Source organism: Porites lutea, chromosome 6 (assembly GCF_958299795.1).
Source record: "Porites lutea chromosome 6, jaPorLute2.1, whole genome shotgun sequence".
Lineage (NCBI taxonomy): Eukaryota > Metazoa > Cnidaria > Anthozoa > Scleractinia > Poritidae > Porites > Porites lutea.
Genome location: NC_133206.1, coordinates 10,143,864 through 10,158,872, shown reverse-complemented (window position 1 = coordinate 10,158,872; position 15,009 = coordinate 10,143,864). Strand labels below are relative to the sequence as shown.

General features: G+C 38.5%; 1 protein-coding gene across 1 annotated transcript in view; it reads left to right on the top strand.

Annotated features, from left to right (window-relative positions):
- The first annotated feature begins 7,455 nt into the window (after positions 1–7,455).
- LOC140942397 (protein sidekick-1-like) overlaps positions 7,456–15,009 on the top strand; it is a 35,243-nt gene continuing 27,689 nt past the window's right edge. The window contains exons 1-6 of the mRNA XM_073391368.1: positions 7,456–7,684; positions 9,156–9,446; positions 10,778–11,062; positions 12,200–12,308; positions 12,984–13,177; positions 13,983–14,258. Coding sequence (XP_073247469.1) covers positions 7,624–7,684; positions 9,156–9,446; positions 10,778–11,062; positions 12,200–12,308; positions 12,984–13,177; positions 13,983–14,258 — 1,216 coding nt within the window. The 5' untranslated portion in view covers positions 7,456–7,623. The remainder of the gene's footprint in view (positions 7,685–9,155; positions 9,447–10,777; positions 11,063–12,199; positions 12,309–12,983; positions 13,178–13,982; positions 14,259–15,009) is intronic.

Below are 15,009 nucleotides of genomic sequence, written 5' to 3'. Positions count from 1 at the left end.
GCTTTGCCGGCGTCAAGGATTGTTTGCTGCTAGTCTGTAACATTAACCCATTCTCTGGGTGCTTATTCATCCAGTGTCCGGGGTTTTTGTTCTTATAAATGCTTCACATATGTTCAAGCTGCCGGATAGTTAACGTGAACTCCACACCATCTGAGCGTGTGACAATCAGGAAGTTTATCTCTGCTGTCTTAATACGTCACTCGCATAAAGCCAGAGTAATAATGTGCAACTTAAACCTGGAGTACTTAGAATTACTTGTGTGAGTCACTGAAAACTGCATCAATATGCTGACACTACTAAAGGGATTTAGCACGATATAAACTCAGGATGAGGACATCGTGCTGAGTTCAACAATACACAGAGAAGATCGTAACTTTTCATAGCCGATATCCTGCTAGCTATTTTGGACTAGGGAGTCTCCAGCAGGCGATGCGGTTTTGGCTATTAATCTACAATATTTCAATTGATTTTATCTTTATTTTTGTTTGCGTCAAACTAAACTGAAACTTTTTGTGTATTTCCATAGGGAGATCCTGCGAAGTCATTGTCTTCACCATAAGCTCTTGAAAGATCTTGAAATGACCAAGAAGGCGGCGGGCGGGCGGGGGCACGGAATATAAAATTTAGGATACTAAAGAAGAAGAGGTCTTTTCTACTAGGTGATTCTTTTTGACCATTAAAATGCTTCCTCCTAAAGCTTTTCACTGTTATGTGAATATATCCAACAGGGGTTAAAACCACATCTCACAAATTCTAGGTGAGGGAATGAAGTATTTAGTACTGTCATACTGAAGACATGAACACCCTTTGACGCTGACACTGCTGGAACTTAGCACGTTAGCTGTCCATCTCCTGAGAGAGGTGCATGTCTTACAAAGAAATCAGAGGCATAACACAGCGTGGAACTCTATTTGCAAAGTCTGAAATGAGAAAAAATGTTCTCATCTTTACTGAGAGAATCTAGTGAGGTGCTTGAAAAATAGAAGCCAGCTTGTAAAGGAATTTGCAGTGCTAGCATGAGATTTTGCGTACTATGTGATCATTTCGAACTTAATTCAAACTTTTAAAGGGATTTTTTCCAAAGACTAGAACCCCTTTTTTAATGACGGAAATGATAAAATCAGTTTGAGATTACTGGTGTTGCTTTGATCTTATATTCGGCATAATTTGCCAGATTTTCGGTTTCAGTGTCCGACTGCAAACAGACATCAACAATTTTCACAAATAAGTGTTAGCCTTAGCTAAAAGCGAAGGAAAATTCTACTGTAACCAGGACAGGTGACTGAGCTATCAGCCACCACAGGATCGTCACTCGATTCTTTAACAGTGAGAAAGGATCGAATGAAGAGAAATTTGTCGCCTCGTGTAAGGAAATCCGGATTCCGGAATCTGGGAAATTTTTGCTTGTGAAATCTGGAATCTGGTAAATATTTTCCTTTATTATATAAACACCACTGAAATACCAGGTGAGCTTTCGCGCGAAAACTTGATCTCTTCACATGTGAAAATAATATGTTATCTTCACATGTGAAAATATCGCCGTTGCTATGGCCACATAATAAATCGCTCCTTTCACACCAAAAAACTGTTATATTGAAATGGTTTGGTATTTCATTGGTGTTTATATGATAAATAGAACATTACATGGCCGCTTGGAGATACGAAATTTCTTTTCGAGTGTTGAAAAATATTTGAAATATTTTTTCAACACTCGACGAGAAATTTCGTATCTCCGCGCGGCCATGTAATATCCTCTATTTGTAGAATCAGGAATCCGGAATATAGCTGAACGAATCCGAAATCCCACTAACGATTAGAATCCGGAATCCAATTTCCACAGACAAAGACTGGAATCCAGTACCTGAAATTTGGAATCCACAGCGTAGAATCCAGAATCCAAGAGTGTCTTGGATACATGGGGCGAAATTTGGATAATTATTGTAAACTGCGCACTACGCTTCGCACTCGTATCGCGCTTCGCGCAAAATGCCGCGTTTGCTATAAAGCGCCTGTTATGCAGACTAACTGCGTATACTAAAGGGCAACGGTGGATTTAGGGACGATGATCGGGAAGAATCCGTTGGATAACCGTCGACTAATCAGTTCAGTTTGCCTGATCCTACTGAGGTCAGGATTATTGTAGATCAGAGTCAACTTGTCTCTTTACTTCATTATATCGCGCCGATCGCTGTCACCGGTGCCGTTATGTGAACACTGAACAAGCAAGTTTGCCTTCGGATCCTGCCATCAAAGAAACCCGGGTTAAGCGCTAATCGACCTTCGAGCAACTGGGCCCAGGAGTCTCAGGAGTCAGAAAACTAGAATTTCTGATCGTGCACCAAACCCTCTCCAGCACTATATTCGATGTGTGAACGACTTTGGGCCGCCCCGGGCCGTTGCTGGTCACACTACAGTCTAAGACGGACACCTTTGGGACCGGCAGTAAGTGCCCGTCTTAGAGAGATGTCCGTCTTATAGAGAGTCAAATAAAGGGAGTCAAGAAAGGCAGGGACCAACTCTAGGTGTCCGTTTTAGGGAGGTGTCCGTCTTATAGAGGTGTTCGACAAGAGAGAGTCGACTGTACACAGTCTATATAGGATAGCTTTCGTGGCGCCACGAAAAGCTATGCAATGACGCTGACGACGACGGTCGTGTGTTTACATCCTTCATGAACGTTCCATGAGGAAATTTCACGTGGCAGTCTTCCAGCGACACTAAAGTAAAGGACTATATATAAGCGTATTGCACGTGCAAATTTTTGTTGTTTTGGTTTTTACACCTATTACTTTTTTTAATATTTCTTTGCTAAAAGTTCGTCGTTGTTGCCAGCCAAGAGACAGATCCTGAGACAGAAAAAAACTTGTTTCAATTCCAGCTTAGCTAATTCCGGTAACTTCAGCTGCTAGTTGTTTGCCTGGGGCGATCAATAAAACTAAATTAACTGATTTTGAACTAACGGTCTCCAGTGGAAGTCTGATAGTCTATAGGATTCTTTTTGTTTTGGTATTTGTACGACGAGATCATCTGTGTTGACCGGGGCGGTCAAATATATTTGCCCAAGTAGACATATTTGAAAATTAACTATACCAATCTACAGTTATTCGCTGCATCATGTTGTCTGTACCTCGAATTTGTTGGTCATAATTTGTTCTTCATGAGTTGCCACTATTACATTTCTGTACTAATTATTCGCTGATTATGAGTATCATACTATCTTTTGTCAAGTCGATCTGACTCAGATGCAAAAGATGCTTTGAATTAAAGCCTTATAAACTCAGACTCTACATCACGGTTCAATATTAATGTATAAAAGATCATTCAATCATCGACAAGCACAATTTGGAGGGAAATTAGTTTTCTGGGGAAACTTAAGCCCTAAAGACGTTCGTTTACTTAATCTGCGAGATCCGTTTTTAGCTGAGATTATGGAAAATTGGACGACCCTAAATTATAAGGACAACAATCTAGATTTCACGTCAGCTCAGATCTGGCACAACTCCCTCATAAGAATAGAGAACAAACCAATTTTCTATAAATCTTGGTTCACCGCAGGTGTGAAAGATGTTAAAGACGCGACATCCTTGATACGGACGGAAATTCTATATTAAGCTATACTGCATTTACCTCTAAATATAAAATCAAGACTAACTTTCTAGAATTCTATAAGGTAGTATCAGCCCTTAAATTGTTTAGGCAAAAGTGTTCTCAACAACCCAAGAGAGAACCCTAAACCAAGACCTTTGGGCAAACATTATTAGCCTCAGAAAAAGCCTGTAAAACCGTTTACAAATCAATAATGGAAAAAAAGGCCACCACCCCTCTTAAAAGCCAGGGAAAATGGCTGTCTAAGGAAAATATAATAGGAAATGCGAACGTGAACTGGGAGAATACATACCGCCTCCACTTTCTGTGTACAACAGAAACAAAGTTACGAGTGTTCCAATTCATGTTCCCCCACAGACGAAGAGCAACAAACGACTTCCTCTTTAAAATCGACCTAAAACAAGCAGACTCCTTTTCTTTCTGCGGGGAATTTACTGAAACCCTTGCCCACTTGTTCTGGTATTGCAGTTATACTCAAAAATTCTGGAAAGACATTTATCAATGGATAACTCAAAACACCACCATTGCCTTCTCTCCTCTTATCTGTCTTGGACTAATTGACAATATCTCTGATTTATTACTACATCACCTTTTCCTTATCGCCAAACGATATATTTACACATGTAAGTTAAATAACTGCATCCCTGCGCTACAGGTTTATATACAAACCCTTATGAACTCCATGGAAATTGAAAAAGAGATTGCCTCTAATAATAACAATATGTCTTCCTTCAAAAAAAAATGGGCCCCTCTTAAATTTTGCCCCTCGGACAAATAAACTTGCTGTTATTAAATAATTCCAAAAGTTCCAAAAGTTAAAAGCGATGCAGAAACAAATGCAAATGCAAATGCAAAGAACCTTTTAGTTGGTAGGACAGACTCCTTATGTTTTTGTTGTATCGTGTTTTATTTTGCAATTTTGAAAATAGTCAAATTTGTAAAACTTTTTTTAGGCTTAATTAGTTGTAAATGCTGTAACATTGTATTTTTTCTTTATCTCTTGTACGTTGTTTTTATTTTCCCTCTATGTAAATGTAAGTATTGTCAGTAGAAGTGTTGTAACCAAATAAATGTTATTAAAAAAAAAAAAGAAAAAAGATCAATGGTTTCATTCCCGGGGCCAAGGGGTACAGCTGTAACCTGTAATTTCAGCTGTACTGCCCGAGGCAATTTGAAATTCATTCATACTTTTTTCACTTTGGTAGTAAGTTTAACGGTCTCTGTTGACAACTTATCGTAGGGCCATAGCCAGAGGAGTATTTTAATTAGGGAATTAGTATTAGGAAAAATTAAAACATTTGTTTCGTATTCTTGTTGCTATGCATCATCACCCCGGCAAATATTTATATTTTTCTTTCGCACGTGAAAAGAAAATTCACAATCTTTGCCTCAGCTCGCTTCATACTGGTTACGGGTCTGCATCGACAATAACTTTTTTTGTCGGCTCGGGTACACGCCTGCAGAGTTAGATCAAACTTGCATGCACTGAAGAATGAAACAAATATTTTTCGGTCATAATTAGTAACGGTGCAGCCTTGATTAACGGTGAAAAAGTTCTCCCGCTGGTCTATTCATCGAGAACAAACGGCACTAAATCCCTTATCAAAAAAATGTTTTATTGTTTTTCTGGCGAGCCAGGGAGTCTTGTTTTGTCATAATAATTGACTCTTTTGAATACATAAAAAATAAGCCGTATATGTGCAAATCGAAATTGTTATGATCACTTTACTATCATCCTGGAACTGACTTAGGAATGTCCACGGTTGCCCGTTCTCCAAGAACAAAAGCTGCTTACTGGCTACAGTACATCTCAGTGGTGGGAAGTATTCAAAATGGACGAAGACTTGAATCAAATGTGCAATGATCCGCAATTAACCCAACTCCTCCCCTGTAAATTACTTTAATTATAGAATAAAAGATGTTCTAGCAAGAGATCATGTTTAATAGGAGATAACATCCATGTTACTGAGTTGCCAACTAGTCAGCTAATGCCAGGTCTTCGATTTCAGCAGCCTTAATAACGGTGAAAATGAATTTAATCTACATGCTTCGATCGATTCCTGTTGTGCTCATTCTTTACCCTTAGGCGCTAAAGGAAGATACTATACGTGCATCCAGGGCTCTAAGTAGGTACTGAATAAGCAATTTGATTTTCATATAATTCGATTTCAATACTTTCCGCTCAAGCAACAATCATCATTTTTCATTTTTGGCGCAAGCCCCGGAAAGATGAGGTTAAAGGGACAAAAATATACTTTAGCACTGATTTAGATTGGCCTTAAAACGTAGTTAAACTTTTTCTGACCACGAAGCCGCTTCATGGTTTCATGCACTAATTGATCCGACTCAGTCCCTGTTCTTTTGATAACTCGTGAAGACGACAAATTCCTTTCCATTTCTGTTCTATTTAAGGGTTTTGATCTTAGAAAATTGATACGAAAGAACAAAAAATCTGAAAAATACTATTGCAGACAGTCAATAGGATTGGCATATAGCAACATATTTTACCGGCTGTTGAGACACCTTAGACCGTCTCTATCTGCCGCGTCAACTAGGCTTGGAGACAGCTGAACTGAGCTGAAGGGGCAGATGTGGACCTGTCAGAAGTGTGCATGTCATAAAAGCAAATTCTACCGGGGGACACGCTTATAAGCAACAATCAAAGCGTGCAATTTCTTGTTCATTAAGTATTAATCTCTCTTGTTTCGAATTTTTCCATTGAGACGCGGCTCGCCCAAGAGGATTAGGATTGTTAAGTGTCCTAGTGTTGCATTGTTTTTACGTGCGTACAAGGCCTATAAGACAAACCGCTTAGGAATTTATCTGCACCTAAAGCTTGGATGAAATTTACGTAAATGATACCACATTCTTCCCGTATCTTTACTGAAATATTTTATCGTGGTTAACCTCATCGATTTGGTATTGGCTGTTAGAGAAAGTCAACAAGTTTTCAACATGCATAATCGGCCAACATTGTAACGGTCTAGAGGTTTTCCTATGTTGAAAAACTTTAAGATAACTTCAACAAAGTTTACCACTGTATTTTTGAGTGGTAAAATGCCTGGTCGTCTAACCGCGACTAAATTTTTTTTGTGGTTAGTAAAAAACTTTTCAGAAGTAACTTCGTGTGAATGTCTAAAGCATCAAGAGGCAATAAACGCCCACGTCAAAATGACAGCAAGACCAATTATCGGCTTGCTTTATTCGCGTGCGAAACAAGTGCAGTCTCCCTAAAAAGATGAGATCTTTTTTCTTTAAAACGAATAGACAGATAACGGGATATGAATTTTTATAACAAACTAGGGTAGACATTTTGCAATAAATCGCTTGTGTTGATATCTTAAATTATTTTTTTCTCAATTTCCTTTCAAGTGTTTTTTTTTATTATATTGGATGTTCCTTTTGTTTCTTTCAAATGCAAATATTTTGTTTTACTTCGGGACTTCGCTGGGTGATTGTCAAACGCTTTGTGTCGAGTTGTCGAAGCGTGCTATCGTATTTTTAATAATTAACCAATCCTAACACTCACTATATACCACGTGACGGAAACGCCATTGTCATATTATGAACATTATGGTTCTTGGCTTGTTTACGTTTGAAAGTTTGAAATATCCGAAGAATTGTTCCCTTCAAGGAAGCACAGAAACGTGTCGATGATTGTCATGTTCTTGGATATAAGTCCGCCTATGTCATTTGTACGGAAGTATGCGTAGCATATTTTCGTGTGCGATGTTCGAAGGCGCGATTTGATCCGCGCGCGATTCTACGATTGACTGGTCGCGAGGAGTAACTTCATTGTTTTTTTTTTCATCTGGGTGAAAGATAGGGTTTTTCGAACGCAGCTTCCTCAAGATTGAATTACACGTTAGATCTATGTTTGCCGAAGGATAGAGAAAGCTACACAAGTCTTCAACCATTTTCCAAGATCCGCGCGCTGTCGCGCACCGGGAACAAGCCGAATATTTTTGACACCTTCTTTGATTGATGGAAGCCCAAAATCACCATTGATCTTACTTTACTATGGCTGATCAACGAAGTGGACTTTTATTTCTTTTCCTCTGTTGGGCTGTTATAAAAGCAGGTAGGTCTGTGTAACCAAAATCATAGTTTAATCTTGTAATATTCTTGGCGCGACACCGAGGTTTTGTATGCAAAAAAGTGTACATTCAAAACGTCGGCCATCGTAGCACCAATACAACGGCTACATTGTAGCTCGAAAGTTAGCATTAACAATAGATATGTCAAATTTACGTTTTAATGAAGGTATCTTTACTTTGAAAGTTTTTTGGAAAGTTAGAATAGTCATTCACTTCATTTTACTTTCGATGCCAGATTCGCAAAGGATACAATATTGACTCAACTCTGATGTGTGGAGTAAACATGAAATTTGCTCTCGCTCAGTTGCCTTAGTAATAAACTCTAAGTTGTAGTTATACTATTATATACGCATTAATTGTGGTTTTGATTTTAGATTTCGAATTGCTTATTTTTATTATTTCGGTTGTAAACTTCCAATTAAAAAACCCTCAATTGCTGCGCTTCCCAGTTAGAGGTGAAATGAGCATTGCTTGGAAACGTTTGTAGTGACATATCGTTTTCTTTGCTCTTTCGTTGTAAATTGGACATTTCTTTAAAACTCTTGCTTCCGATCACAGGGTGATCTTCATCTTAAGTCAGAATCAGTGGGAAGGTACAAATTTTAATGTATTTTTTCTTTTGTGAGCACTTATACAACTTCGTAAAATTGTTGTTTTACATGTACGTTTGGCAGATTGTGCGAAAGTTCGTTTCCAGAGACACGTACGGTATAGGAAGTGATCCTCTAACTTTTGCCGCTGTTTCGGTTTATTTTTTTCAATAAAAAGCCACCCCTTTTTCGGCTAACAAAAAATATCGACAGAAACTGTCAGATATAACTTTAGCTTGCGAGCGCTACATGTACATCTTCGCAAGACTCACTATTGACATGTGACATTATAAAAATATTTTTTAAAAAACTATTCCTTAATTTAACTAGACTCGACACGTCTGATTTAGACCGTTAAGGTCACTTCTCATTCGCGTGATGTCTTTTCAGCTTTTAGGTTTTGCGGTAATTACTAATTTTACATTATTTCGTGAATAAATCGGGTAAACCATAATACATCTAGGGTATTATTTTATTAAATCGTGAAATCTTGTCTAGAAATTTTCAGAATGTCTTAAACCGTGGGAAAAATGGATTTGTATTATTGTTATGTGGTGTGGCAGACAAAAAAAATTGTAACTATTAAAAGGGGTGACATGTAATGTTTTTTGCGGTGCAGGTGTCTGTAGGTATATACAATATGTGATTCATGCATTCGTTATGCATATTTTAAAGTTCACGTTTCATTATAAATCATATTCCTGTAAATTTGTAAACACATGTAAGAAAAATGTTAAATTAATGTAAATTTCATTTTAAAAGCCTCTAAAACACTGTAATAGTTTGGCTTTAATGTGAATCAGAAAATGAATTTTTTAAATTCAGGAAGGCCAGAATAAATTTTTGCAATTTTGTTTTAATCCAGAAGACCCACCATCAAACTTGGTTCTTGGAAAAGCCCCCACAAATCCTCAAAATGGAGGCAGTGCATCTCTCAATTGCCAAGCCACTGCAGCTACCAGTTACGAGTGGTTTGCAACAGACTTAAATGGTTACAGCAAAGATATTTCAGGAAGTAAATACACTCATCAAGCAAGTACAGGTCAACTTATAATCAGCAACCTACAGTATGGTCAGGATGATGGGTATTTTTACTGTGTTGCCAAGAATAATGGTGGACGAGTGAGATCTTCAAGGGTGGTGTTCCAAGTGTCATGTAAGTTATAACAACAGACCTTTCTTGTTTTTGGAATTCATGGCTGTGCTCTAAGAAAAATTGTCAGGTGCTTGGAAGCTTTGGCTAAGAATTTTAGGGTTGCTTAGCTTAATGTCTGTTCAAGAACTAAGATATCTGAACGAAAGAAGAATGTAAATCACCAGTTGTCAACGTGGACCGCTTAAAATAAGCCCTGGAAATCTTGTGCACTTTTGTGTGCACTGTAAATAATAATAATAATGATAATAGTAATAACAATAATAATAATAATAATAATAATAATAATAATAATCCTCAGAAAGGTGCTCAGTGTATGAACAGAATGATTGACTTGAGTGACTGACGCTCTAGGTGCATGGTTTGCGCCCGGCTGATGCACAAAAAGAACACCAGCAAAAACTGTGATCATAGAGACAATAATAATAATAATAATAATAATAATAATAATAATAATAATACCTACCTCGAGAGAAGGGCAGAGGTACATTTGGTAGAGATGGAATATAAAGCCACAAAGATTTAGGGTGCAGTTAGGTTAGACTCTATTGTAATGGAGATTCAGCCATACAATTTACGTTTTATTTTCCATCTTTACCGGTAATTAATTTTTTTATGTAAGGCGCAGCTGAATATTTTCATAGAAACTGCGCGGTACAAATTTCTATTAATAATAATAATGAAGGGCACTTTTCTATGAGATGCTGCATGACCTGGGACTCATGATCAAAGAATGAAGTCCCAGCCTGGTTCTCTCTGGCCGAGCCATAAGGCCTGCATATAATTCGGATGATGTACAAGCTTATTGGGACGTGCTAGTTTTTGCCGATCATGAAGAAGTGAGATGCAACAGAGTTGACGCCCAAATTGCCGACAACAAGACCATAATAATAATAATACTAATACTACTAATAATAATGAAAACATTAGAAGTAAGCCCTTGAATTTTCATGTATTTATACACGCGTATAGCCTGCAACTGCAGACGGATTCTGGTCGTCGCTAACACGCGTACTAAATCAATTCAGAAACAAGTAAAAAGTATCGACGTTGTTGAAGTAGGAAGCAAAAAACCTTTAGTGAGTAAATTCTGTTTCGTGTAGAATTAATCGCCTCGCTCCTCATTTCTCGATCTAATCTCCAAACAAGCGAGACTGAATGCCGCTGTAAGCGCTTTCTTGTGTTGTTTAAACCTCGCTATAATCACCAAATTTTAATATGAAAGGATAAACTATGTGGATTCTGAATTTGTGCAATTGACCTAGTATTATACCTAATACATAGCGTAAAAAAACACCCTGGCCCTTTGTTAATAGTCTCTCTTTCTACAACAGATCTTAAAGCGCCCTCAAATATTGGTGCTTCCACAACAAGTGCAGTTGAAGGGGGAGGACTGGTTTTTGCATATCCTGAAGTTGGAAGCTATCCCAAACCCACTTTTACATGGACAAAAGATAACAATGCACTGCAGGAGAACCAACGGATAAGCATTTCTGCTGCTGGCAACCTATACATTGGAAATGTAGATACTGGTGATTTAGCCTTGTACAAATCAACTGTGAGGAATTCAGTGACTGGAAGTTACTATAACCGTGGCCCTAATTCAATAAGTTTTACAGGTTGGTTTAAGCTGTTCAAACCCGTAGAACACTTCTGCAGTTTTACCTCTTGCCATTTGTGCAAGCTGTAGTTAGCATGTACTAGCCCAAGAGTAATTTAACCCTTTAAGCCCCAGTATCCACATACAAATTCTCCAAACTGATCTCCATACATTTCCTTTAAGAATTAGTTGAGAGAATTTAATAAAACATCAAGGCATTTTCTCTTTCGTGATCATTTTTTATATTCTCACAACCTTATCTCTTGACAATGTATGGACATTGTTAGCAGAAAATTGCTGTTGGTCACTATTGGGACTTAAAGGGTTAATTAACCTCAAAAAAATTTTTTAATGAGCAGGATTGATTACCATCCCCTAAAAAAACTTCACTTGCCTGTCGGGCAAGTTGAGAACAGAATTCACCAGCCTGATAACAAAATCCACTAGTCTCGGGCTGTCAGACACGACTTTCTTTACAAGCTGTACCATATATAGGTTTTGGGAGGTCACCTTTCACCCTTGTAACCTCTACTTGTATAAATTGTTTAGCTCTTCCTTTCATTCACATCTATCTCTCGTTCTGATGCCCTCTCTCTCCTCTCTCCTTTTTCATCTTAGAAGCAATACTGATGCATTTTCTCTCCCAAAAAGTCACTGACAAATCAAACTTTAAGAGGATTGTCCAGACTTCTTGAGGATTACTTCAGACACTACAATTATACAGATATTCAAAACAAAAATTCAGAAGATCCTTTTGGTACACAGGAAGTGTTTACAACTTTACGCTGTGAAAGAACATGTTAAGTGTGGAATGAGTAAAGAATGTTAGGGATCACATTAAACAAGGGTGTCAAAGATTTCATCTTGGGAAGAAATATTAGCTCCAATAATTGTATACAGCATATTGGGCCATTTTCACACTTGAGGTGGGTTATTAATTTATCCAAAATGAACACCCTCCTATGGTATTACAAAATTAAGAGAGATAGTGCCCTTTTAACCTGTCTTGGACAGATAATCTGGTTCTAGTGTAAAGCTTTCCCTTGGGTGAGAAACTGGAGTTGCAGATTCATATTTTTTTTGTTGAGAACTTATAACCATGATTATAGTCAGTAATTTTCACAAATTATTGTTATTTTGATTGGGATTATTACAGTAAGGGATCCAGTACCACCACAATCAGAAATTATTCTTGGACCCATCAACCAAGTTGCAATAAGTGGACAAACTTCCACGGTTGTATTTGAATGCTTTGGAAGTGGAAGGTAACTTTTTAGTAAAATTGTGGAAGTAGAGACCAAATTGCTTTAAATTGTAACTTACCATACATTCACATGCATGCACAGATTGTAGTAGCTTTATTACGTGTAGTTGTACAGTTTACATCACATAAACCTAAGTACTATTGTTTAGTTACAAGTATTCCTACGATATTCTTACTTTTAGTGATTTATATATGTCACAGAGTAAATTAAACTACAGGGGTAAATTGCAGTGTGTGGTTTGAAAAACTTTTGTTGTGCTTAATATACATTTGCTGAAGTTTATATCGGTAGAGGAGGCGTGTGCGGCTAAGCGGTTAACACCTTGAACTCCGGAGCTGGAGGACCAGGATTCAAGCCTCGCCCGTCGAGTTGTTTCCTTACTCCACTTTGTCTCTCTTCACCCAGGTTTATAAATGGGTACCGGCGACATACTGCTGGGGGGGAGGGGGGGGGGTAACCCTGCGATGGACTAGCATCTCATCCCAGGGGAGAGTAACAATACTCCTAGGCATGCTTCATGTCAAGGAAACCGTGATAAGCTCCGGGCGTTTGGGCCTTTGGCCCGTGTGCGCCTTTACCTTTTTTGTTATATCAGCAGATTAAAAATCACATTGAATGATAGTATGAATGACAGTGTCATCCATTTTTGATCAAAACTCTTTTATTTTGCCTCAGACCCATGCCAACCATATCTTGGAGAAAAAATGGACAGACAGTTAATAGTGGTTCAAAATTTTCTTTTGATCAATATAAGAAGAGACTCACAATAAATAATCCAAGCAAAGCTGATGAGGGCGATTATGAATGTCATGTGACCAGTTCCCAGAGCCCTCAACCGAGAACAAGCAAAGCGAATCTGACAGTTTTTGGTAAGCAGATGTTTCTGTGTTACATTTTTGGCATTGCTTTCAACATTATGTTTTCATTGCGCTTATATGTTCAGTAACTGCTCAAGTAGTAACAATCTCAAGACTAAATACCTTCAACGATGAAAAGGAATCCTTACGGTTGAGCGTGAAATTAATGTAGGTCGGATTCGCGGCTAAAGATCAATGCACATACAAGGTTTCAGACTTCACATTCAAGAATAGGTCTCTATTTAGGTTTAGGTTTTTTTGAAGGATTTGTACGCATGAGACCATTCTCCTTAGCTTTATTGATCCGGACTGAATTTTCCATACCGACTCTTAAACTTTCCAAGAATTCTTACGGTCATAACGCCTTACCATTAAACATCATTGGTACCAAGCTTTGTGGTGTCACAAACTTTTGCACGTCTATTCGGCAAATCCGGTGTGGCGTATTTTAGTGGCCGTCAATTCATTAACTTGATACAAATCTTTCCCTTTTCAAAGTCGAAGAAGCTAGCCGCGAGGGAACGCGAGCGAGCGAGCGAGCAGGGAAGCCGCGAGGGGCGGAGGAAAAGGAGAGCTCTCCCTTTCTTTTCCCGCCCCTCGCACTAGCGTCTTCTTTCGCGTGCGGCTCTCGCGTGACATCTCGCGACTCACCCATATGGAGAGCTTGCTCGCAGGCAAAGAAAAACGCTTAGCGCTCACGAGCCTTTGGTGCTGCCTCAGCGCCTTTCTCAGGTGACGGATGATCACGTGACTTCCTTTGAGTCACGTGAAAATATGTATAATGCCTTCTCATATTTTATTCTTTTATTTTTTATAGATCAACCGACATTCAGAGTCACACCATCAAATATAAATAAGTATCCTCAAGAAGCAGCGATATTTGCATGCAACGCAACTGGAATCCCAAAGCCAACAATCACGTGGTTTCATAATGGGGCAAAAGTTGTACCATCACCTGGCGGGAGAATTCAAATCAGCAGCAAAAAGGAACTGAAATTCACAAGTCTTCAGTCTGGAGATGCAGGCACTGTGCAGTGCGTGGCAACCAATGACGCTGGCGAGGCAATATCGGCCGCAACGTTAAATATTAAAAGTAAGTTTGTCTATTACCGTAAAATGCCGAAAATAAGTCCCTCCAAATATAAGCCCCCCAAACCGATAACGCAAACAACCCTCCGTTAAATCGCCCCTCCAAATATAAGCCCCCCGGGGGCTTGTACTTGGAAAATTGCCCTCAAATACAAAGTAAAACAAAGCCAAAACGGTAAATTTGCTTCCAACTAGAAGGCTAGCCCAATCGATTTTGAAACGCAAATTTCCTCCGTAGATAAGCCCCTCCAAAAATAAGCCCCTCAAAAAGGGCCTATGAAAAATATAAGCCCCGGGGCTTATTTTCGGAATTTTACGGTATGTGTATGGTTTCGAGGTTCTACTTTTACGTTTACGTGGACCTTTCATACATTGCCTCTATTCGATTTGCGAACGTAAATTTTACGCACGTACACACGTAAAAATCACGCGACAGTGGAAATCAACGCTAACACGTAACGTCGCGTAACGTTTAATATAAGGCTTGAGAGACACATTGTTTTGACAAGAAACTATGATTTTGCCGTTTACAAGTAATATCGTCACGAACGTTAAGTTCCATGGCGCACAAGGAAGCGTAACTAGCAATATGTGCGAAATGAAATAGAATCACTGCCGTGACACAGCCTCTTTAACCCTTAAAGCCCTAATAATGATCAGCATTGTAATATCAATGCTTTGCAAAACAGAGTGGTCATGAGAATTCTAGACATGATCACGCAACATGAATTTGCTTGATATTTTATCAACTTCTC